The 25,142-nt window shown below is 37.0% G+C and overlaps 1 protein-coding gene across 1 annotated transcript in view; it reads right to left on the minus strand.

Moving 5' to 3' along the window:
- Nucleotides 1–25,142, minus strand: part of AR (androgen receptor) — a 162,311-nt gene that overhangs the window by 65,470 nt on the left and 71,699 nt on the right. Inside the window, exon 2 of the mRNA XM_081276843.1 lies at nucleotides 5,752–5,903. Within this exon, the coding sequence (XP_081132969.1) occupies nucleotides 5,752–5,903 (152 nt within the window). The remainder of the gene's footprint in view (nucleotides 1–5,751; nucleotides 5,904–25,142) is intronic.

The raw sequence follows: 25,142 nt of genomic DNA on the forward strand, positions 1-25,142 counted from the left end.
TCTGCAAGTCTGGGATCTAGTATTATCATAGGGAAGGCCAGAGTTAAGCCAGAAAATGTGTGAGTACAGAGAACCATAGGGTAATATGTGACAGCCACAATTCAGATGGCCACATGGGCTCTACTTTCTATGAAACAGATATTTTTTTTTTCATATCATTTGGTAGCAGATAGTCCCTAAAGCCATTCTTTCTTACCATGTGGAGTATAAGTGGCATCCAGCAAAACTCATTCATATATTTTTCATTTAACAGAAAAAGTATCACACAAAAGTTTAGAAAATGTGTCAAATGTTTTCAGTTTATCCTCTGGATATTTCAAGGGGAAGTGATGTACTAGCTTATCAAAAAGTATCTATATTCTAGCATTCCCAGATTCATTTTCTCCTGTTTATTAAAAAAAAAAAAACTCAGAACCACCGGGCACAGTGGTGCACATCTATAATTCCAGTAGCTTGGGTGGCTGAGGTAGGAGGATTGCAAGTTCAAAGCCAGCTTCAGCAAAAGCAAGATTCTAAGCAACTCAGTGAGACCCTGTCTCTTAATAAAATACAAAATAGGGCTGGGGATGTGGCTCAGTGGTTGTGCCCCTGAGTTCAACCTTGATAGCCCCCTTCCACCCCAAAGAAAGCTCAAGACCATGAAGCTTCATTGAACTAGGCATTCTGGGAAGCATTTTAAAAATTAGATAACCTAGAAAGTTACTAGAATATTAGGAGACTGGAAAGAGAAAAATTATTATGCATATTTACAACTATGTTCAGTGTTGGTCAACACACTGTAGCCCAAAAGCCAAATCCAGTATACCACCTGTTTTTGTGAGTTGTAAGAACTGTGATTAAGTTTTACAGTTTTAATGGTTGATGAAAGTAAAAAAAAATATTATTTCATAACGTGAAAATTAAATGAAATTCTAATTTCAGTGCCCATAAAGTTTTATTGGAGCCCAGTTATTAGTTTGTGTATTGTCTATTGCTGAGTTCACATTACAAAATCAGAGCTGACTAGTTGAGAGGAGGGAGACCATGTGACCTGCAAAGCCTAAAATATTTACTACCTGGCCCTTTACAGAAAGTTTATCAACCTCTGATCTAAAGTCTGGCAGTGACTTTTTAAGAAAATGAGAAACAGAAAGATGAGAGGAGCTTTGTGAAAAGATTTCTAAGACTCACAAAGTCAAGACCAGTCAACTTCTTGGCCAAAGATACCTGATAAAGTCTATTGAAGCTATAAGCAGATCCTCCTGGCAGAGTTAATTTGCCCCAGGGAAATGTTACTGAAAAAGTCAGGGAGTGAAGAGGAAACTAGCATTCACCAAAAACTCTCTGCAACACTCCAAAAAAGAGGTAACATTCAATTCCATATGAGTTGAGGTGGGAAAGAGTGGATTTAAAGGACAGAAAGAGTTCAATATGGGTTCACTTACATTTCTTCCCTCACAAAAACCTGGGGCATGAGAGAGAATCAAAGCCATACTTATATAAAATCTGCCAAGGAAACTAAATTGGGACCTATTGTAAACATCAGTGAGGATGGTGTAATTCTTTGAGCTCAGAATGTAAACTACAGTTTCAATTTTATGATGTGTACCAAACAGCGCTCCATGTGTACAAAACAAATGGATGTACAATCTCTAATGTTTTACTAGAAAATGTCTGAAAAATAGTAAATTCTTGAGCACATAATGCACATGATGAATTAATTAACCCTCTTTGAAACATGATGAGGAGGAGATGGGGATTCATATCCTGATTTTCCAGATGAGAAAATGGAAAAGAAAGGAAGTTACCCAGCCATGGTCACAAGGGAGAATCTCAGAGTCCTGGGTTTTAACCCTACTGTGCATAGTGCACTTGCTCTCTAGCTGGCTCTGGCACCATCTTTATTAATTAGGATCTGAGGATTACCACCTATTGGGAAGGCAAAACCAAAAGTGTACACAGGTATAAATGAATGATAGCTGTAATAAAGGTGATGATATTTGTACAACTTTCACAAAAAGTCTAAGCCAAAAGGACATTATAAAAACATCTAATCCAACCCCCTACCCTTATACTACAAAAGGAAAACTGAGGTTGAAAGGAGGGAATTTATTATTCACCATTACACAACCAAATCTCTGTAAGTTGCTCTATATGGGTATTACCTTCGTTTGACCTCCTAGGTTTGTAGATAGTATCCTACATGCCTTCCCCTTAATTTCTAATTCCCCTACTCACACCACAAACCTGCTTTTTTATTCATGCTTTTTACTAACCCACAGCCCATCCCCCAAACAACTCCCATACCCCTCCACATTCAAGAGAAACTTACTAAAGATTTTAGTGATTTTACCCTTATGGCCTAATACCATTATTTCTTCTTTCAAAAATATGCAAATTATTCCCTGCCTCATTCATATTCCCTGGTATTACTAACAATGAGAAAATGTGGGACTCTTCCCCCTCTACTTCCCTGATGGGGGGGGGGGACCTGGCCAGATTACCTTAGATTTTGTGCAGAGCTCTTCACCAGTGACAGCATTAAAGCTTCATGCTTTATGAACCACCAAATCTAGAAATGCATTTCTGTCTGACACACCAGGCTTTTAACTCTTGTACCTGTGCCCAGTCCAGAGATTTCTGAAAACTATGAATAAAGTGATAATCAACACTCGGAATACTCAGTATGAGTTAGCTGAGAGCAACAAACAAATGAGGAAGAGAAAGATTTGTGTTCCTACTCTCTCAAAACAGGTAGAATTCCAAGTATAAGCAAGGCAAATGCAGAACCACCTTCAGAAAGGCTATTTGGGCAATAAAGATGCATTGTAAAAATGGAAAGAAAACAAATCAATAAATGTTCTCCTTAGGTAATAAGACAGCCCCCTGCCTTCAAATGAGGATAATGACAGCAGTAAACTCAAGCCTTCTAACTTTATAGCTGATGGGAGGAGAAAGAAAACACCAAAACACCAATTATTTATTTATTTTTGAGTTTTTTTTTTCCGTGTGTGTGTGTGTGTGTGTGTGTGTGTGTGTGTGTGGTGAGGGGAATGTGGGGGATTGGGTATTGCTGATTAAAACTCAGGGGCATACTACCACTGAGCTAACATCCCCAGCCCTTTTTGAGACAAGGGCTCATTCAATTGCCCAGGCTGGCCTTAAACTTGCAATCCTCCTGTCTCAGATTCCCAAGTTGTAGGAATTACAGATGTGTCACCACATCTGTGTGTGTTATTTTTTAAACCCCCTTCTCCTGTCCCTCAAAGGCCGCAAAACTGGAATCTGGGGTCCATTTTTCAAAGTAACCAATAGGCTCAAAAGGCTTGCTGTCTGTCTATGGCTTTTCAAGTGATTTTGATCCCATGAGCTCACAGATGGTCAATTTCTTAAAGACAATATCACGGAGTTTCCCTAACTTAAGTGATTCTAGGGTCTGCAGCATTTTGAAATCTTATAGGATTTCTAAGTACTCTGAAAGTTGGGTTATTCCTTCCATCCACTACTTCATCATTTCTCTTCACTGTTTTAAATAGCCCAGGATCTGCATCATAACAGAGCATCTCCCATGTACACACCCCCACCAAATGCCCTTCTACCCATCTCCTTCTTTCAGCCCTAAGTTCTTCATGAATCTCCCATGTGGGAAATATAATGTGACAGCAAAATCTATCCTTCACAATATGGTTGATCACTTTCCACATTTTTTGAAAACAACAATTTAATGACCCAGATTTGTAAAACCCACATTAGTATAATCTAATCTATTTTATTACTGAATTTGTTTATTTGCATGTTTACTTGAACTCATTTTCTATCATATCAAAATCTGATATGACTACTAACTACTGTGGTGCCGGACTTGCTGAAATACTAGACAGCTTCTCTGGGCCATTCACTGCCCCAGATACAGTGCCTTTGAGATGACAGGGTATAGGGAAGTGTCAGGGTATTACTGGTAAAGCTGGGGTAATCTAAAGTCCCTGAACCTTCTCCTTACTTCCTTTGCTGACAGTCATCTTTCATAAGTACTGTTAAGAAGGGAAGGCAGTTCTCTCAGGTCTTTTGAAATTGCCTGTGTGTAGCATGGGCCCTGAACTTTGTATTAGCCCAGCATGAACAGTTGCAGGGGTATAGTTGGAATATAAAGCATGTTTTTAGTAAAATAAAATGTTAATTGCCTCCTTATGTCTTTGGGCACTGGAAGAAAATGATGAAACTACCATCATCATTTATGATTGGTTATCAAAAAGGAGGCAAGTTAAAGGGTACCTATTTTTTAACTTTGTTTTCTCTCTTTCTGTGTGTGTGTGTGTGTGTGTCTGTCTGTCTGTCTGTCTGTCTGTCTGTATGTATGTATGTATGTCTCTCTTTCTCTTTGGCAGTATCAGGGATTGAAGCCAAGGGCACTTTATCACTGAGCCATGTCCTCAGGCCTTTTTATTTTATGAGACAGGGTCTCAGTTGCTGAGGATTTCGCTAAGTTACTGAGGCTCTCCTTGAACTTGGAATATTTTTGCCTTAGTCGCCCAAGTTGCTGCGATTAACAGCAATATGCACCCCTGCCATATTGTATGTGCCACCATGCCAGACTTCTACTTTTCCTCTTGAACCCAAGAACTCTCCAGTACTTCTGCTGCCCTCTGATAGATATCAGCACATTCCTGGTGAAAGGTGTGACCTACATATCTCTCTTAAGACTGTCCTCAGGATTTATAGCCCTTACATGAGGAAAAGCTCTCTGTCTTGGTTGTGACTTAGAACTCTGACTCTTCCAGACCAGGAAGAGAAAAAGGCCTTGAGAGGAAGTAGCTGCTTTTTGGAAAGTGGGGCAGGTGAGCACACTGGTGTTTAACAATCAAATCTGGCCACATAGCAGAGAATCTTTGTGTGGGGCTGGTGTACAGTGTCCCTTTGAGAAGGAAGCCCTTAGTACAAGGAGGGGAGTGAAGTTGACAAATAGGGGCTTAAGCCCCAGGTGGTTAGGACAGTCACTAGAATATATAACAGGTCTGAAAATGGCAATTCATCCCATAGGATATAGGAGGAGCACCTCTGGGTGCTGAGCAGACATGAGTTGTTTCAAGTGAAAAAGGATTAAGGAACCAGGATTTCAGCCTACTTAGATATAAAATACTACTTAGCTTGAGATTCTGGACCAATGAGGAGGCCCTGAGGTCATTCCTCTAGTGAGGACAATAAAAGCCCTTTTGCACTCCGGGTTCTTACCTACTCAGGAGCTATTAATGCAAAGAGAGATCCCAAGGAGGCAGCAGCAGGAGGGAGCAGGTGCAGAGACTGATGGTCTGCTGAACAGCGAGAACACTTCCTTTCTGGGGCTGAGGCCAGGAAGTCTTTTGCCGAGGAACAGTCTTATATTCACCACTGAGAACAGGCTGGGGACTCAGTTGTGGTTTCTCCACTTCTAACCTCTCTAATAAGGACAATTTTTCCCTCACTAGGCAGCAGAGTGGAAAACAAGCAGGAAGGAAATTACATTTTTCAAATCATTAATTTTTCTTTTATTCCTAGGACCCACTGAACACCAAGCACCAGCTGGGACCACCTTCATTGCCTGTATTGCCTATACAACCAAGGGAGCCAAAGCCTGGAGACCAGCAAGTATGAAAATCTGCTTCTTTGCGCTTCTGAGTTTTATAAGACAGCCCTGCCAATGACCCTATCACCAACATGAATCCTGAGCCCTGGAATGTGTCACTCTGAGAGGAAAAGGAGAAAGGGAAATAGAAGTGAGTGTGCATAAGGCTTTACCTTCAGCAGCTCTTTTGAAGAAGACCTTGCAGCTGCCACATGTGAGAGCCCCATAGTGACAGCCAGAAGCTTCATCCCCACAGATCAGGCATGTCTTCTGAGGTGGAAAGTAATAGTCGATGGGCAAAACGTGGTCCCTGGCATTCTCCAAACTAAAAAGACACACAAATGACAAAGCAAAACATGTCAGTGGGTAGCAGACACAGGAGGGCAGAATCCTAAAGTCTTAAGGAATAAACTGTATGCATAAACTACTATTATTCATTGCTCAAATGAGTTACTGTGAAGCTGAATTTTCCTGGGATTTCTTCTAAGGATGGTGTTTGTAGGGTTTCCTCAGGTGTAGACAGACCATTTGGATCCTGCTATGGGATTTAGGAAAGTTCTCTGGGATCAACCAATCTCGTAGGAAATGTCTATATGAGTCAAGAATGTAGGCAGGAAACCTGAGGTTAAGTTATCTAATTTAAGTGGGTGGTCAGGCAACATTTTCGGAGTAATTAAACAGTATCCTATAGCTTTATCTCATCTGAAACAAGATCTATAGCCAAACTACACCAAATATCAAAACAGTTTGTTGTGTTCTCCTTTAGCTCTCTAACCCTAGAATCTCATCCAGAAAATGGGGATAATATCACCCATTCTACTGAGTTGCTACTATGAGTGGCAATATAAGTCAGACAATGGATAATCATACAATGGTCCTTGGGATGAATACACAGGTGAAGGATCACAGTTAGTATTATCAAGCTAGTCTTCAATGGTCTTTTCTTCCATTCCTTCACTTCCCTTAAAAGTCTCTCCAGATCATATTCCCCTGCCCCATTCTACAAAATTAAGTAGCATAATCTCTAGGTAGGCCTGAAGCTTTTGTTGAGAAATGATACACAGTGATGCTGGACATTGTTTTGGTTGTTATCAAAATATTTGGCCATTACAAAATTCATAGTTTCCTTGAATAATGATGGAACTTCAGAAGTCACCTAGTTGACTGCCTAACCATAAGAATATTTGTGCCTGAATTCTTCTAGGTGGAAGTGAAAGAGAAGGGCAAGAAAGTCAATCCAAAACCCTCATGGAATGGTAATTCTTAATCTCCCATTATAATTAATTCTAGTTTGAACAAATAGAACATGGTTATTAGTTACCAAAGGTCAATTTAGGTCTTTCCTATGTCCCATGCTTAAGCATAAGTAAAACTCAGTGACCACCTGTGGTTAATCTGCTTCTGATAGATGACAACTGCCCAACTCTCAACCACAGGAATATAACTCCTATATTTTACGAGTAATTCTTCCTTAGTGAGGAAAATAAGACTTAATGGGAGCCTGTTTGGTGTGTTGGGTCATTTCAACACTCCACAACTTGTCAAGACAAGCATACTTTCTCATTAGTACATTCATTGTAAAGATGAAAAAAAGTTAAGACATGGAGAGGACAGCTCAGAATGGTTTGACTCCAAATCCAACAGTTTTCTTCACCCTATCATCTTCCCACTACTTGTTTTTACTTCCTATTAATGGCTTGTTTTTTATCATGCTTAACACATGCATCGGAATCCAAAAATGCATCAATATTTATCTTCCACTCAACCCCCCGTGTAGGCAGGGCAAGTGCCAAGAAAGTTTTCACTTAGGCTACACTTTACAATTACTGAATCTCCAAGATAAATATCAGCCTTTATTCAAATCCTAGGTACAAGAAAAAGCACTTGAAATATTCTATAAACAGGTAGCCAATCTACTCTCCTTGCAAGCCTTCCCTGTCTTTCCCTAAGTAAAATGCCATCAAGAGTCTAACCATTAAATCAAGACTAGCAAGGCCACGCATTTCACAAGAATGGAACTTACTTCTGACCTACAATTCAGACAAATGCAAAGAATGTCTTTCTTTGGGCTAAAGTACCATTTCCATGGGTAAAATATGTGTTTCCATCCTCAGTCCTGAAACAAGGAGAAGCTAAAGTTTTACAAAAGATTCTACCTCCTCTCTTCACCTTTTTGACTTTTATAAGTAACACAAACAGTTCAAATAAAATCAGAGGAATCTGTATTTAAGCACTCCACATGACAGATCATTTCATAATCATCTCATTTAATTTTCCCAACAGCCCTTCCAGATAGCTCTGTATCATCCCTATATTGCAGAAGAGGAAACTGGTGCTCAGAACAATTAAGTAAATTTGCCCAAGATCACAGGTCTATAAACTGCAATGCCAGAATTCCATCCTAGGTAAGTATGACTCCAAAATGTAGATTCTTAATCACTGGAAAACCACGTTATGGAGATTGAAGTTTGAGATTAGGTAGATTAGTTCAATTCAACATGTGGCACTACCCCTATGGATGAGGTACAAAATTAGGTTCTAGGGATACTGGTGATCAAGATATTTTCACTCTCTAGCAGAGAAGAAAAACAAGGAGCAAAGAACAGTAAGATATAGTAAATGATATACAGTTCAATTTTCTGCAGATGTGAAAGCACCTCAAAGGCAGGATTATATTTTCAATAGCATAAAAGTATGTAAGGGTAGCTGGGTGTAGTGGTGAACACCTATTATCCCAATAGGTTGGGAGGCTGAGGCAGGATGATCGTGGGTTCAAAGCCAGCCTTAGCAACATTAAGGTGCTAACCAACTCAGTGAGATCTTGTCTCTAAATAAAATACAAAAATACAGCTGGGAATATGGCTTTGTGATTGAGTGTCCCTGAGTTCAATCCCTGGTACACTTCCACACCAAAAAAGTATGTAGGTGTAACTGAGATGAAGATGATAACAATATTATTATGTGGTCACAGAATAAATATCAAAATGGCAACAAAATGGAAACCTGCAGAAAGTAAATAAGAAGTCCTCTTGTAAGGGCCTTTAAGAAACAGAAATGGGGAATTCTTCAATGGATGGTTAGTAATGTAAGGTTAGTTAGTTCTAGAGGTCTCTTGATCAAGTTGTGCCTAGTTAACAATATAATATTGTGCACTTAAATATTATTATGAGGGTAGACCTTATGTTAGTTAGTTGTTATTATCATTAAAAATTATAATAATATAAATTTTCATCTATAGTGAAATTTTAAATATTGTTATTATGTACAATAATCTAATCAAATTTATAGTCAATGAAAGACTAAGTTAATTAATCAACATTTTATTCAATATGAGTTTAATAAAGCATGCATTGCACAAAAAGCCTGTAAAAACAGAAGAGAATTAATGAAAAGGATTTTAGAATCTGGGCTTTTACTAACTATATCTCCCTTTGCCTAGAGGCCTGAGATAACTCCTGGTCTCACCAGACAAGTTTTTAACTCTCTCTCTCTTTCAAAATATTTTGAACAGCACTCCCACTGACCCTGGCTTAGTGCGGACAAAGGGCACACTGCAGTTTTGACTCCTGGGCTAACCTTTGGGAGTTGGAAATGAAAATTCCAGCTGCAGTCCTTCTCCCAAGTTTACATCCTAGAAAAACTCATACACATGTGTACCAGGAAGCACATGCAAGAATGCTCATAGCAGTTTTGTTTATAAAAGCTGAACTGGTAAATGTATGCAGATGGGAGAAAAGATAAATACATTATGGGACACTCATTTAATAAAATACAATTCAGCAATGATAAGGAACTGGATAAAGTTTTATATAGATGAAGCCCACATACTAATGTTTTATAACAGACCTAACTCACAATAGCACACATATAATTCTATCATCTAAACTTCTAAAAGCAGCCAAAGCAAATGATGTGTTATTTAGAAATATATATGTGAAAAAAGCATCAAAAAACAAGGGAATAATAAACCTGGAATATAAAATAATGATTAGCTGTGAGGGGAGGCTGGAGGAGATGATCCAAAGAAAGAGAATATGAGTGGATTTATGTATTTATTTTAAAAATATTATTAATTCCCTACTGTATACCAGGCACCATTCTAAGTCCTGGGGAATACAGCAGTGAACAAAACAAAAATCCATGCCCTCAAAGGGCTTATATTCTAGTAGTATTGATGCAATGCTGCTGTTAAAATTGCTGTTCTGTTAATCAGTGCTCATGAGCATTCATTTTATTGCTACACCGTTTAACTTATATGTTACATGCATTGTTTTGTGTGACTATAACAGCACATAATATAAGAAAAAATACTCTGGAAGTTGTAATTATCTTTTTCTGTAAGGTCTTAATTTCAACCACAGCAACAGAGATTTGCTTTGAGAACAAGTGCAGAATCTGCATGTAGTACTGTGTTTCCTCCCGTTTCCCCAGGGTTACCCGCTTACTTATTATCCAGAGGCAGGCCATCTGGGTTCACAGGCATGAAGCACAAGCACTGCCACATTGAACTGATGGTTTCTGATCCAGAACACCACTTGGTATTCTTCAAATTTGCACAACTAATTAAGTAAAAGTGTATTGCTAGAAGCTGTCAAGCTGCAAATGTCAGCTCAACTAGGGGAAGTTGGGTTTAGGTTAACCTCAGGCACTCAGCTGAGTTCTCTGGTTTCCCTTTCCCTCCTTCCCCTCATCCTTTCCCTCCCTCCCCTCATCCTTTCCCTCCCCACTCTTTCTCCCAAGGAGGACACAGAGATACTCTGAGAAGTGTGACTCATTTGAGTGAGCTCTCCAGTGAGTATAGAACCATGATGAAATACAAAATCACAAACCAATTTTCCTTGTCCAGTAGAGGAATGTCAACTCAGCAGGACTTTGAAATCAGACAGATCTGGGCTGAAATCCTAATTATACCACTGATGTTAGGGCAAAATCAATAAAGCATCTCTGAGCTCCACAATCTTCATCTGGAGAGTTGGGCATATTTTCAGTTCTGAATAGTTTGTGAGACTTACATTAACATATATAAAGGACTTTCCTCTATGACTGCCTCATGGTGGGTGCATTGTAAGTACTGATTGCCTTTACATTTTGCAATTAAAAAAAAGATGTCTAATATCCTAAAAAATAAAAAAAAGAGAGAATTCTTCTTGGCTACACATATATTTTAGAGAAAGGTAGATATCTGGGGAGAGAGAAAGGGAGATTGATTGATTTTCATCACCCCAAAAAGGAGCCCTATGGCAGTTAGCAGCCATTCCCCATTAACCCTTCTTCCTAGATACATGCAACATTGGTTTCCTTTCTGTCTGTAAAGAATTTCCTTTTCTGGACATTTGATGTAAATAAAATCAGAGTATGTGATCTTTCGTGACTTGCTTCTTTCACTTAGCATAATGTTTTCAAGATTCATCCACAGTATAATATGTATCATTACTTAATTTCTTGTTAGATAATATTCCATTACATGGATATATTACATTTGGGTTTTCCATTGATCATGTGGCAGATATTTTGGTTTCTTCTGCTCTGGTTATTATGAACAATGAACATTTGTGTGGACATGTTTTCATTTCTCTTGAGAATATATTTTGGAATAGATCTGCCAGGTCAAATAGTAACATTTTAAGAATATTTCAGGTTTTCCAAATGTTTGCCAGCAATTTATAAGAATTCCAATTTCTCTACATACAAGCCAAGCCTTGTTATTTTTTTCTGCCTTCTTTATTATAGCCAAACTAATGTGTGTGAAATGGTATCTCAGTTTGGTCTCCAACTGCATTTCCCTAATGACTAATGGTGTTGCACATTTTTTCATTTGCATAACTTCTGTGTAGAAATTTCTAGTCAAATCTTTGCCCATTTTAAAAACAGATTATTTGTTTTTGTTATTGAGTTGTAGGAGTTATTTATATATTCTGGATTCAATACCCTTATTAGTGATATAATTTGCAAATACCTTCATTCTATTTACTGCATTTCACTCTTTTGTTGGTATCGTTTGCAACAAAATCATTATCAAATATAATGAAATTCAAATTATTGAATGTTTTGTTGCCTGGGTTTTTGGTGTTATATTCAAGAAACCATTGCCAAGAAACCATAGGTCATGTGCATTTTGCACAGATGTTCATCCATCATGTTAAGAAAGTTCATTCCTATGCTTAATTTTTTAAGTGTTTTAATGATGAATTCTCAATGGGTTTTTGCCAATTTTTTTCTTTTATCTACTGAAGCAATTGATCATACTGCTGTTGTTCTTTATTTTTACTATGGTATATTATATTACATAGTTTTCAGATATTAAACCAAGCTTGAATTTCTGAGATAAATCCCCCCTTGATCTTTGCTTATAATTCTTTTTATTTGTTAGTGGATTGTTTCGCTAATATTTTGTTGAGTTTTTTTTTAATTTACCTAAATTCAAAAGTGATATTGGCATGTAGTTTTCTATTTGTATGATATCTTTGGGTTTGGTATGAGGATAATAATGACCTCACAGAATTAGTGGGGAGTGTTCTTTTTTTAAATTTATATATAACAGAAGAATGCATAATTCTTATTACACATATAGAGCACAATTTTTCATAACTCTGGTTGTATACACAGTATATTCATACCAATTCATGTCTTCATACATGTACTTATATCTCCAGCCTGTGGGGAATGTTCTTGCCTCTACTGTTCTTGGTGACAATCTGTGCTAAACCCTATCTAAACATTTGATACAGTTTGATGGCAAAGGCATCTGTATCTGGACTTTTTTGTGTGATTTTTTAAATTAGTAATTCACTCTATTTATCAGAGGACTATTCAGATTTTCTCATTTTTCATGCATCAGTTTATGTAGTTTGGGTCTTTCCGAGTATCTTTCCACTTCATGCACATTACCTATATTTTGTAATAAGTTGTTCATAGTACTCTCTTTTAATCCTTTCCAAACATTTTTCTAAAGTAGATAATGAAGTCTCCATTTTCAATGCTCAGTTTAGTAATTTGGATCTTCTCTCTTACCAGTCAATCTTACTAGAGGTTTGTTAATTTTGCTGATCTTTACAAAGAACCAATATTTTATTTCATTTACTTTATTTTTTATACTGTTTGTTTCATTTATTTCCATTCTAATTGCCATTGATCTTTCCTTGGCCTGCTTTCTTTGTTTTTAGTTTGCTATTCTTTTCCTACTTTTCTAAGATGGAAGTTTAGGTTATTGATTTGAGATCCTCTGTCTTTGCTAATACAGGCATTTACAACTATAAATTTCCCTTTAAGCACTGCTTTAGCTTAGCTGCATCCCATGCATTTTCATTTTCATTCATCTCTGTATTTTCTCATCTCCCTTGTATTTGCTTCTTTGACCTAGTGTTTTTTTAGGACTGTGATCTTTAATTCCCATTCACACATTTGTGAATTTCTCAAATTGCTTCCATTACTGATTTCTAATTATTCTTATTATAATGAGAGAACTTGAAACTGTTTTTTCTTGACTAAATTATTCTCATATTCTTGCAAGCCTTTGTTTCCTTGCCAGAGTTCTGGAAGTGTTGATTTTTACAAATTTAGATAGTGTTTTCCTTGCTTTTAGGAAAGGGCACATATATTGAAATCCTCTCTCCATCATTCTGGAAGTCTCATCTTCCAAGTCAGGTTTATTTTATGTGATGCAAAAATCATATGCGCGCACACACACACACACACACACACACACACTGCACACACACACACAAAAGAATAATAAAGGAAGAAAAGTCACTTACCTCTTTATTTATTCATTCATCCATTAATTCCTTCATTCAGTAATCTGTATGTTATAAGGTAGAACTTTGCTAAAGGATGGATATGTAAATATGAGAAATACAGAGCCCTCATCCTTAAGGAGCTCTCATTAGCTCATTTAAGGCTAAAGCAAGTGCATAAATAGTTAATGCAAGTGTGGCAACAGAAATGCTATAAAAGTCCAAGTTGGTAATTACTATTGGAAGAGAAAATCTGTTTTGCCTGTGGGTATTAGAGGGTAATGTCCACCATGTCCTAAGCCTCATTACTGACCAAGCTAGACATTTTACATCTTTATCAAATATTTAGTCTGGAATCTACTTAGAGATCAGATGGTAGTATCTATGAGTCTCATGTATACTAAAGCCTCAAACCTGACATGCAGGGTCCCCTTTGTACAACATACAACCATGAATAGAAACATTACTTGTCACTATGCATCAGCCATAGAGTTACTGGCGATTTCCATTTTCCTGAATTTTACATCACTGACAAACATGCCAAGACAGCTGGAGGGGTGGTAGCAAGACTGTTTTTATCAGAGTGTCCCACCAACATGAAAAATCTGTCATTTTCTCCTGGTATCACTATTAGAAATGAAGCTGAACAGATGAATCCTTATTATAGTCATGTCCTTGCACTTCCCAAGCCACATCTGCTATCTTCTCTGAGCCAAATTTTTTTTCCAATAGCTTCCTAGCCATCATAGCCAATCAGCCATGGAAGAATTAGCCAGATTGTTTTCTGCAGTGTCATCAGATCTTAGGGCTGTGAATTGTTTCCACATTTTCTGTTTCCGGAATCCATTGTCAGGGAAACAGGAAATGAAAAAAAAAAAAAAAACTGATTCGAATTACATGTTAAATCTTACTAGACCAATATTTTCCTCACATCCTCCATTTGAACATTTGATATGAAAGACACCATTTACTTGAGGGCTTACTATGTGCTAGACACTGGGGAAGGCCTTAATACCAATAATTATTATTGCAGGTACATAGTGTATTTCCATTTTACAAATGAAAAAGCCAGAGATGCCATGTCACTTAACAGTTTCTTTAAGATCACATAACTATTAAGTAGCAGAGCCAGGATTTAAATGCATACCTGGCTAATAAGACCATGCTCTCTTCACCAAGATACATAGCACTGTCCATTATTGACTGTCAGAGATGTATGGCCCTTATAGACCATCTATCCAGTGCTTTTTCAATGGTGACTGCACATTAAACTCAAAAGCAAGTTTGCATAAAATAACAATGTTTCTCCCCACATTCCCTACTATGATTTAATCAAACTTCCTTGGGGGTCCAGGCATATACTTTTCCCCAAAATTTCTCTAAATTATTTAATGTTCTGTAAGAAATGAAGCTCACTGACTTAGTCCAATGTCTTTATTGTTCAGGGCAAACTTTCAGGCACAGAAAGGGATTCGGAGAAACAGTTATTTAGAAGCAGAGCTGACACTAGAAGTCAGGTGTTATGATTCCTATGTCAGAGTTCTGTTGCAGAATAACATTTCTACTGTCATTTTGCACAATAATTTCTCCCAAGGCCTAAAATCAGAAACAGACAACCTGTGTTAATCTATATAACCATTTTCAAACAATTACTCAGCTATACTCCACAATCCTTTTAAAAGATAGTGAAAGCATTAACAGTAAAGAAGCTATCAAAATAGGTCTCATCCATTATAGGATTACCATCTTGCCAGAAGAGATCAACAAATATTTTTGAGCACTCTACTATCTGTCAGGCACTGTGAGAGACACTTGGAATATATTACGGGCTCACAAATACAAATATCCTTTTCCCCTATCTTAAGTCTGGTTTGAAGAGATTTACTGTCATTCAGAGAACGTATTCCAGATTTTCACAATTGAGGCAAATGAAACACATTTTCTAGAAAGTTAAAGCATAATAAGAAGGAAAAGAAAAGGCATATGGCACAAAGAACTGAGTTCTAATTCCAGTACTACTGATAACTAGTCATGTTAACATAACCTCCCTGCTCATCAGTTTCCTTAACTATAAAATGAGGGGAAATACTTTCCAGACTCAAAAGGGTTTTATAAAAAGAGCATTGGATAATATGGGAAAAGGCCTAGTACACTCAAAATAAATGATAACTTCTCCCTGTTTTCCTTATTCCACTCTTCTTCTCTTTGAAATTATGAATATAGAGCATTGAACTCAGAGCCCAGTGAGTTCTGAAATCATGCTGTCTCCTATGTGCCTCTTCTGTCAAATATTACTGGTTAAAGCAGAAGCTACCACAATTTCCTTACCTAAAACTTACAACACACACACAAACACACACACAAAAAAACCTCTCTATCATTAAAGTTCTTTTGTGAGTTGTCTGAGACAGAAAAACACAGATGATGTAGCTGAAGAAATGTGAAAAATGTTCAGCCAAGTGTCTGAGGACTTCAGAAACCCAAAGAAGGAAGATAGCACGATGTGAGCAGACACAACTTGGGTAGCAATGAAATGCTGATGACATTCCAAGTTCAGTCTACAATTAGGCAGCCAAGATTAGACATTTCATGTTGGCTCAGAAAACATACAGGACCTAGAAAAACAGCCCACTTTAAATACCCACATTGTTGGAGATACCAATAACAGAGCTTACCTTGACCTGTTAAAACCTATGTACAATGAGACCCAGCCTAATGACAAACAATGCCAGGGATTAACTAGACATTTGAAAACAGTATCTTTCTCCCCACAATAAGAGTTTGATTTTGATTACGTGGACAAGAATCATTAGCAGAGATTAAAAAATCCCAAACCCCATCTCGCTCCAGTATATATTGCAATATACAGCACAATAACACCAGTTGGTATTTACTGGGTGCCTATATGTCCCAGCTACTATACTACATATTATATAGTTCATTCTTTACTACAAATTAATGAGGTAAGTGTGATCCCCATTTTATAGAAAGGAGATTTGAGGTCCAAAATCCTTGAACATTCTGTTCAAGATCTGTAGACAGTAAATTGATTTGAACTCAAGTCTCTCTGACTCCAAGATTAACTGTCAGACTATAGTTTCTTTCAGTGGATGGCAATCCCCAATGACTCAACCCAGAAAACCTGAGTCATTTTGGACTTAATGTAATACACTTCCTCAATGCACCACACCTACACCACCATCCAATCAGTCAATCAGTGACTAATATCTGTTCATTTTACAGGCTAAACAGTTCCCCTACACCAGCATGTGTGCATGCACATGAACACACACACACACACACACACACACACACACACACACAAAGACATACACACAGCCTTGCTTCAAAATAACCACAGTTGCCTTATTCATATCCTTCTGCTTCCTCTGATTCTCATACAGGACCTCAGAGGAGTCTTATCAGAAATATCTGCTTCTGGAACTTTCTCCCTAACAGCTCTCAATTACTCCCCAGTAGCTTATAGCAGTGGACCTAACTCACTGATGTGTTAGAAATAGCTGAGGAGCTAATTAGCAATATAGCGATGGGATCCCTTCCTTACTTAGCCATAACTCTAGGTCTGAAGTTATAGGTCAGAACTGAGTATGTGTATTCTTATTAAATGACCAAGTTAAAAACCTCTTGGCCTACAGAATACAAATTCCAAGTGCTATCATGACATTCAAGACTTATTTCTAGCTCCTTATTTTTTCTCCTCCACAACCCTTTCCAAATGATATTTCAGGGGTACTACCCTATTGCAGTGTAATCCTGTTGGTTCAAGCCCTTCTGTCATTATTTACATTGCCACTTACTCCAACTTGATTGACTACACCCTATCCCAAACCATCTGTCTCCACTTCTACATCATCTCATAATTCAGGTCTCAGCCCAAGAGATCATCACCTATTCCATGAAGTCTTTTATGATCATGTCCCCACTTGTGTATTCCTCTTTCAAATCACCTATAAATTATGATATCAGAAATAATCTGTGCACATGTCTGGTTTCAGCTTCCAAGTAGCCTTCATTGATGAACTTCTAATGTCTATCCCAGACCCTGCCTGGACACTTTCAGCTCAATTCTTCTTCTTCCTCCCTTCATTCTCAAGCCACAGAACAGAGTTTGAAATCAGCCATGTTACCACTCAAAAAGCACCTTAATTTGAAGGTTAAGATAAACTTTGAACAACTTGTGAGTCTTAAACTAGAACAATGCTAAAGTAAATGACACATTTTTTTTAAAAAAAATCTCTTTTTCTCAAATATACAAGATTTCACAATATCCATTTACTCTCAGTACCTCTTATGTTTTGGCCACAATGTTCTTCCTCATAACTAACCCCAATCTCTTAGATTATTTTTCTTTGTCTTTGTTAGAAATGAAGAATGACCACTTGCCATACTACTACCTTACCTTTGCTTCTATATTACAAATAAACAAAAGGGTGAGTAAACTGCAATCTAGGATAAAACCTGAGAAGGAAATGTGTCATATTTGGCATAATAAAGATCTAGGTAAAGGTGAAGTGGTATGAAAGTGGTGGAACTCTCATTGTTAAATAACACAGATAAATTGTTCAGCTTGATGAACAAGCTCTTTCCATTCTGCAAAGTGATCATGTGGTCTCTAGCATGGTACCTTCCTATTTCCTTTTACCAGTATGATGAAGAGACAAATTGAGGCCAGGCAGAGCCTGATTTCCCTTATCCCTTGTCACTGCTTACTATTCTTCACTGTTTCTACTCTGGAATTTGCCTTAGTATACTAGTCTGGGTTAGAAGCCTGGAATTCCACTATAAATTCTGACACCAACCCACTGCATGACCTTGGGCTAGTGACCTGTTTTTTGACCCTCGGTTTTCTCATCTTGTAAAACCCACATTTGTAGAGCACTTTAAGCACGTAAAGCACATTCACATACATTTATCTCGTGGGATCTGCACAAATGCTGTGTGAGGCAAACATGAGTCAAAGGAAGCTTGAGGAGGTTAAATAACAAATCTAAAGTGGAACAGCTAGAAGAAAGCAAGGTTGCAATTTGAAGTCTCTAATATACCAAACTGCCTTCTGATTATCTATAAAACAGGAAGGGTAGACTAGAAAATATTTAATATAACAACTTTAACAACAAAAACAATGTGTACAACATTGCATACATTTATAAATGCCAGCACACTCATTGGCATCCACTCTATCAATAAAAATGTATTTGATATATTTCATAAGCCAGGCACCATTAGACTGAGGATTTAGTGATAAATGACTCAGATAAAGTCCCTGACTCAAGACGGTTTCCATTTGAGGAGGCAGTGCATGAAACAAGCAAAGAAAGAGTTGAAAAGAATAATATCTGACACTGTTAAGTACAGCAGGGCAAAAGAAGACTGAGTGGCAGAGCAGTATCTTATGTCATGCTCCAAAATTCACTGCCACATGGAGATTTTTCATTAATCTCATTGCCAGACGAGCAAAAGAAAACAGGTGACTTAGTTAGCAAGTCTGCAACAGATGGGCCTAGATATCATAACTGTTGACTATGTTTCATGCTCATTCCACTCTGCTGCCTTGTTCCTAGCACTTGTTTTCTAGGATTCCATGATTTAGACTCCAAATGACTGACTCTTGAGTTCTTGGTTTGATAAGGCTTTATCTCTGAATGATGAGGGGAATGAGGCTAAATGCTTTCTGATTGTGAATCACCAGGCACTTAGCTTTCAAAACAGGACCAAAGAGTTTGCTGGTCCACTTGTCTCTACAGTTCCTTGAGAGTAGTCTGTACTTATATTTTGTTTTGTTTTGTTTTCTTTTATTTTCCAGTACTGGGGATGGAGCCAGGTGCTTAAACACTGAGCTATACACCCAATCCTTTTTAGCTTTTATTTTGAGATAGCATCTTGCTAAATTGCTGAGGTTGCTCTCCAGCTCGCAATCCTCCTGCTTCAGTTTATGGAGTCCCTGGGATTGCAAGCATCCTCCACCTTACCAGGCCACAACTAGTTTTATTCACTTTTTCATCTTTAGTGCCTAGTGTGGGTTGGTCCCTATTTAGTGTTTCTTAGATATTTATTGAATCTGTGAACGAATGAATAAACAAACCAACAAGATAATGAATTTACAAAATTTGCAAAAACTGGGTTGGTGTGTTTCTGGCAAAAGGAGTTAAAGTATCCTCAGTTTCCACACACACCCCCAAAGTTTCAGCTACTTTCTTCTGGGAACAAACCAGCATGGCAAAGATATAGGTGGGAGCTGGCAGTGAAGGAGGAGGAGGAAAATAGAGCATTATCTTACAAGAAGAAAAACCAGGCCAGCTGAAAATGAACTGCCCTTGTCCAAGACATAGTTAAGAGAGGACTGTGATATGCCTTTCTTGTTCTCTCTCAGCCTTGAAAATCTACAATATGTGCCCTACACTTCTTAGACCGTGAGGAAATAATGGATCTGAAAAGTGGCAATTCTTGACTTCTTCACAATTTGGAAGATAAAAAGGACAAAGGCTAGAGTGGTCTGGAGACCTTTCTTGAGGCTAAGTAATCTGGACTGCCTGGCCCTTTGGTGTTTTTTTATTAAGTGTCCTAATTTCAGTTTGCCTAGATGCTTGTGCTATATACATATGAAAAACAGAGTGATTTCTCAATTTCTCCAAATGACTTGGATGGAGACATAAAAATACCCACGGAAAGGAAGAAACTAACTCTTACCATACATCATCATTACCATTAATCATACTTAATGAGCAACTAGAGTTTCTCATCTATGAAAAGGGAGTATTGACAATATCTACCTATCAGGTTGTTATATAGGTTAAGTGAACTAATCTATGTCAGGTGTTCATCACAGTGCCTGGCATAATATATGAGTGCATTGCATAACAAAATAAGTTGCTATCACCATCATTGCTACTATTACTATGATCATCTAAGTGCAGTTATATTTTATCTGCTTTCACATTAATTATTATATGTATCTTCCCGACAATATTGCATGTAGAGATTATCATCTTCATCTCACAGATAAAGAAATAAAGGCAGAGGAAGTGTGTACCTTTCTTAAGGTTCTGAAACTAGGAAGAAACACAGCAATAATTAGAATTTAGGACCATTTGGGTAGTCTTTCATTATATCACAAAAGGCCAAAACAAAGCCTTGCAATTAACAACTAGTAGTAGATATTCAGAAATCCTGATTGATTTACACTAATTCCATCGTATACCAGTGCTGAGAGCAAATTATTTATTTTTTGAAACTCCAATTTTGGAGTTCCATCCTTGTTGAGCCTAGGATGGAAGTTAAATCTAAAAACAAAATCAAATATTTGGGGGAACTTGGAAGGGAAAAATCATACTTTTATAAAGGTATAAATCAGAATTGAGAGTGTTAAGATAAACCTGTGCTAAAACTCATTTATGCTTCTTATGGAAGAAGCACATTTTATACATTGAGTCCCCCTAACCATGGAATTGGTCTTTTAAAGATTTGCACAGATAAAACTGCTAATTCTCTATTTGCTAGAGCTCATTATATTTACCAAAGTTTTCACATCTATTAACAAGGTGGCAACTGAACCACTCTATGGGCCAGGGACATACAGAGGAGTAGGCCACCACTGACACTGTCTCTTGAGGTAACGATGGATCACAGAGTTATTAAAAGCAATGTGAAAGAAATTCACAAACAAGAATATTACAGAGTGATATAAGATCATGGAGGGGGGAAGACCATCTTTCTAAAATATTTATTGGGATATAATTTATATAACATAAGTGTATCCATGTAAGTGTAGAATCCAATGGTTTTTAGTGTATTTACAGAGTTGTACAATTTAATTACTATCCAATTCTAGGAGAGTTTCATCACGTCAAAGTAAAACCCCATACCTTTACCAGTCCCTCCCTATCCTTCCTTCTACAGCTGCTGTGAACCTAATCTGATTTGTTTTTATGAACTGATCTAGTCTGGACATTTCAGATAAATACCATCATATAATATGTGGCCATTCATGACAGACTTCCTTAACAGTGTTTTCAAGTTTCAGGCATGTTGTAGCTTTTATCAGTACTTGCCTCTATTTAATGGATGGGCAATACTCCATTATAGGATATTCCACATTTTAGTCATCTCTCCATCAGTTGAGAAAAATCTGAGTTGTTTCTATTTTTTGGCTAATATTATTAATGCCTCTATGAACATGCACATTCAGGTTTTTATGTGGCCATGTGGTTTTAATTCTCATGGATAATTCATAAGAATGAAACTGATAATACCTATGATACCTAGGAGTGAATTGTCATATGGTAATTCTATATTTAGCTTTTTGAGGAATTCTGGAATGTGTTCCCAAATCAGCTGTACCATTTTACATTCCTGCCAGCAGTGCATGTGGGTTCCAATTTCTTAACATTCTTGCCAACACTTGTTATTAATGCTTGTTATTTTCCATTTAATTATTACATTTATTTAATAGCCATTCTACTGGGTGTGAAATGGTAGCTTATTGTGGTTTGATTTTCATTTCCCTAATGACTAATGATATTGAGCATCTTATTTACATAAATGATATACATCTTCTTTGGAGAATAGCCATTAAACTCTGTAACCTATTTTCAGATTGGGTTATTTATCTTTTTATTATTAGCTTGTAAGAATGTTTTTATTAGTGCATATTAATTTTACAGATCAGTGGGTTTTATTGTGTCACATTCATACATACATGTAACATTTTTATCATATACACAGTATAGAGGTCATTTACTAGATACAGGGTTTGCAAATATATTCTCCCATTCTACAGGCTAAATTTTTGCTTTTTTGAATATTTATTTTTGTTTTAGATTTAGTTAGACAGAATACCTTTATTTTATTTATTTATATGTGGTGCTGAGGTTGGAACCCAGGGCCTCAAACGTGGTAGGCAAGTGCTCTACCGCTGAGACACAACCTCAGCTCTTGCTTTCTTAACTGTATATTTGCAACATGAAATGATTGTCTTAGGTCCTATTATATGGTTTACTCTGGAGAAGGTTTCCTCTTCATTTGGGAAGACTTTGTGTCCTGCTGTTGGTGGGTGGAGTACTCATTAGCTATCTGTTAGGTCGAGTTGTTTTGAAGGGTTTTACATCTTCCATTTCCTTGCTGATTTTCTGGTCTAGTTGTTCTATCTGTTTTTGAATGAAAGGTATTAAACTCTCCAACTAGTGATATTGAACTACTTTTCTGATTCATCTATTTTAGGGCTCTGTTGTAAGGTAAGTATGTGTTTATAAATGGTATACCTTCTTGATTGACCCTTGATTATTATAAAATGTCATTTTTTATTTCTAATAATAGTTTTTTCCTTAAAGTCTCATTTCTCCATATGATATTCTCATTGCATGCATTTATATTAATATCTTCATTTTTGTTCATTCTTTTCTCCTTTCTACTATAAAATGCATAATCTCTTTGATCTATGTTGAAATTTCTTAATACTTCTGCCAACTCAAATCTACTTTTGAGTTCCTCCAGTTAATTTTTCATTTCAATTATTGTGCATTTTAACTATAAATTTTCCTCTGCTTTTTGTTTATAATTTCTCTTTATCAACATTCTCTATTCGTTAAGAAATTATTATAATACTTTCTTTATTATTTTAGACACATTTCCTTTAGTTCTTTGAATATATCTAAAGTAGTTCATGTATAAAGAAGAATGATATCATGTCATATGTTGGTAATGCATGGAACTGGAGAACACTATGCTAAGTGAAATATACTAGACTCAGAAAGTCAAGAGTTGAATGTTTTCTCTCATATATGGAAGCTAGAAACAGAGAAAAAAAAGGGAAGAAGGAAAAAAAAGTAGGGGATCTCACAAAGGTTGAAGATAGACCAACAGAGTAGAGGAAGAGAACTGAGAGGAAGGCAGGAGGGGAGGACATGGGGGAAGTACTGATTAAAAAATCTACCAAATTATTCTGTCTATGTATGACTATACCACAGTGAATCCTGCTTATATATAGGCATAATACATTAATTGAAATGATAATAGCTAAAAGGGAGATCAGCAGAGGGTCAGGGTGAAGCCAGGAAGCAGAAAGGCAGTCTACTTTTTAAAATATAGATAATAAATAATTGGGTCTGGTCTAGAAGATGGGGACTGGTTGGGAAAAAAAATCAAATGCTGCCCTACCCCCTACTTCTTCCAGTCCTTCCCTGTTCTTGCTCCAACCTGTTGCTGAGGTAACCTGCCACAGGATTTGTTCCTCCCTGCAGGAGTTGTAAAAGTTGTTAATTGATACCTTCTGGCTGTTAACTTACTGCTTGAGATCACTCAACCATTTGACCCTTCCCCCTTTCCCATTTGCTTTCCACCTTTTGGTAGATCCTCTGGACTGGTCACTACATAGGATGGGGAGAGATAAGGAGGAAGAAGGCAGAACAACAAAGATAATCTAAAATTTATAAAAGGGGCAGGACACTCCCACTTCTTTGGATACCAGCTATGGCCCCCTTCTTCCTCCTGAGAGTAGTCTGTGTTACTATTCTTTATTTTTATTTTTTATTTTATTTTTTTTTAATTTTTTTTATTGGTTGTTCACAACATTACAAAGCTCTTGACATATCATATTTCATACATTAGATTGAAGTGGGTTATGAGCCCCCAATTTTACCCCAAATGCAGATTGCAGAATCACGTCGGTTACACATCCACAATTTTACATAATGCCCTATTAGTAACTGTTGTATTCTGCTACCTTTCCTATCCCCTACTATCCCCCCTCCCCTCCCCTCCCATCTTCTCTCTCTACCCCATCTACTGTAATTCATTTCTCTCCTTGTTTATTTTCCCATTCCCCTCACAACCTCTTATATGTAATTTTGTATAGCAATGAGGGTCTCCCTTCATTTCCATGCAATTTCCCTTTTCTCTCCCTTTCCCTCCCATCTCATGTCTCTGTTTAATGTTACTATTCTTTAAACAAAACTTGCTTTCTAAGCTTGCTTTTCCTCCAGTGTTCAAGCTTCAATACTTGGGGAAATTGAACGCATCACCAGTAACTAGTGGTATCAAGGGGAGAAAGGGGGAGAAGAAAAGGAAAGGTATTGGGGAATGAGATTGATCAAATTTTTAAATGTATGTAAAAACATTGTATAATGAATCCCACCGATATGTACAATTAAAATGCACATATTTTAAAAAGCTAAAAATCAACAAAAATAAAATAGCTGATTTAAAGTCTTATCTAGAAAGTTCAACATCTGGGTTTTCTCATAAATAGCTTTTATTGACTTTAAAAAATTCCTCTATGGGCCATACTTTTTCATAATTTTTAGTTGAAAACTGGATATTTTAGATATTATATCATAATTCTGGATACCAGATTACCCCTTCCTGAGATTTTTTTTTATCTTGTGCTGTGTCATTTGTTTGTGTAGTGACTTGGCTGAACTAATTATGTGATTCTGCTCCCCCAAGATTGTGAAACTTCTGATGTTTCTGCTCAAATCTTTCCTTGTTTTTAATCATTTAAACTGGCTTCTTATTGGTCAATTCTGGATTTACATAAACCAGTTTTTTTATCAGAGGTTTTTCTTAAACTGCCTTATTTCAGATATTTACCCTTTAGAACTGGATGTACATGTAGCTTAGCGAATATTTTCACAGTTCAGAGACTTTTTAAGTATATATTTTTATAAATTATATCTATCTATCTATCTATCAATTTATTTATTTTATGTGGTGCTGAGGATAGAACCCAGTGCCTCACACATGCTAGGAAAGTACTCTACCACTGAGCGACAGCCCCAGCCCCACAATTCAGAGACTTTAGAATTTTGCACCACATT

The sequence above is a fragment of the Spermophilus citellus genome, assembly GCF_964194105.1.
Source record: "Spermophilus citellus genome assembly, chromosome: X".
Lineage (NCBI taxonomy): Eukaryota > Metazoa > Chordata > Mammalia > Rodentia > Sciuridae > Spermophilus > Spermophilus citellus.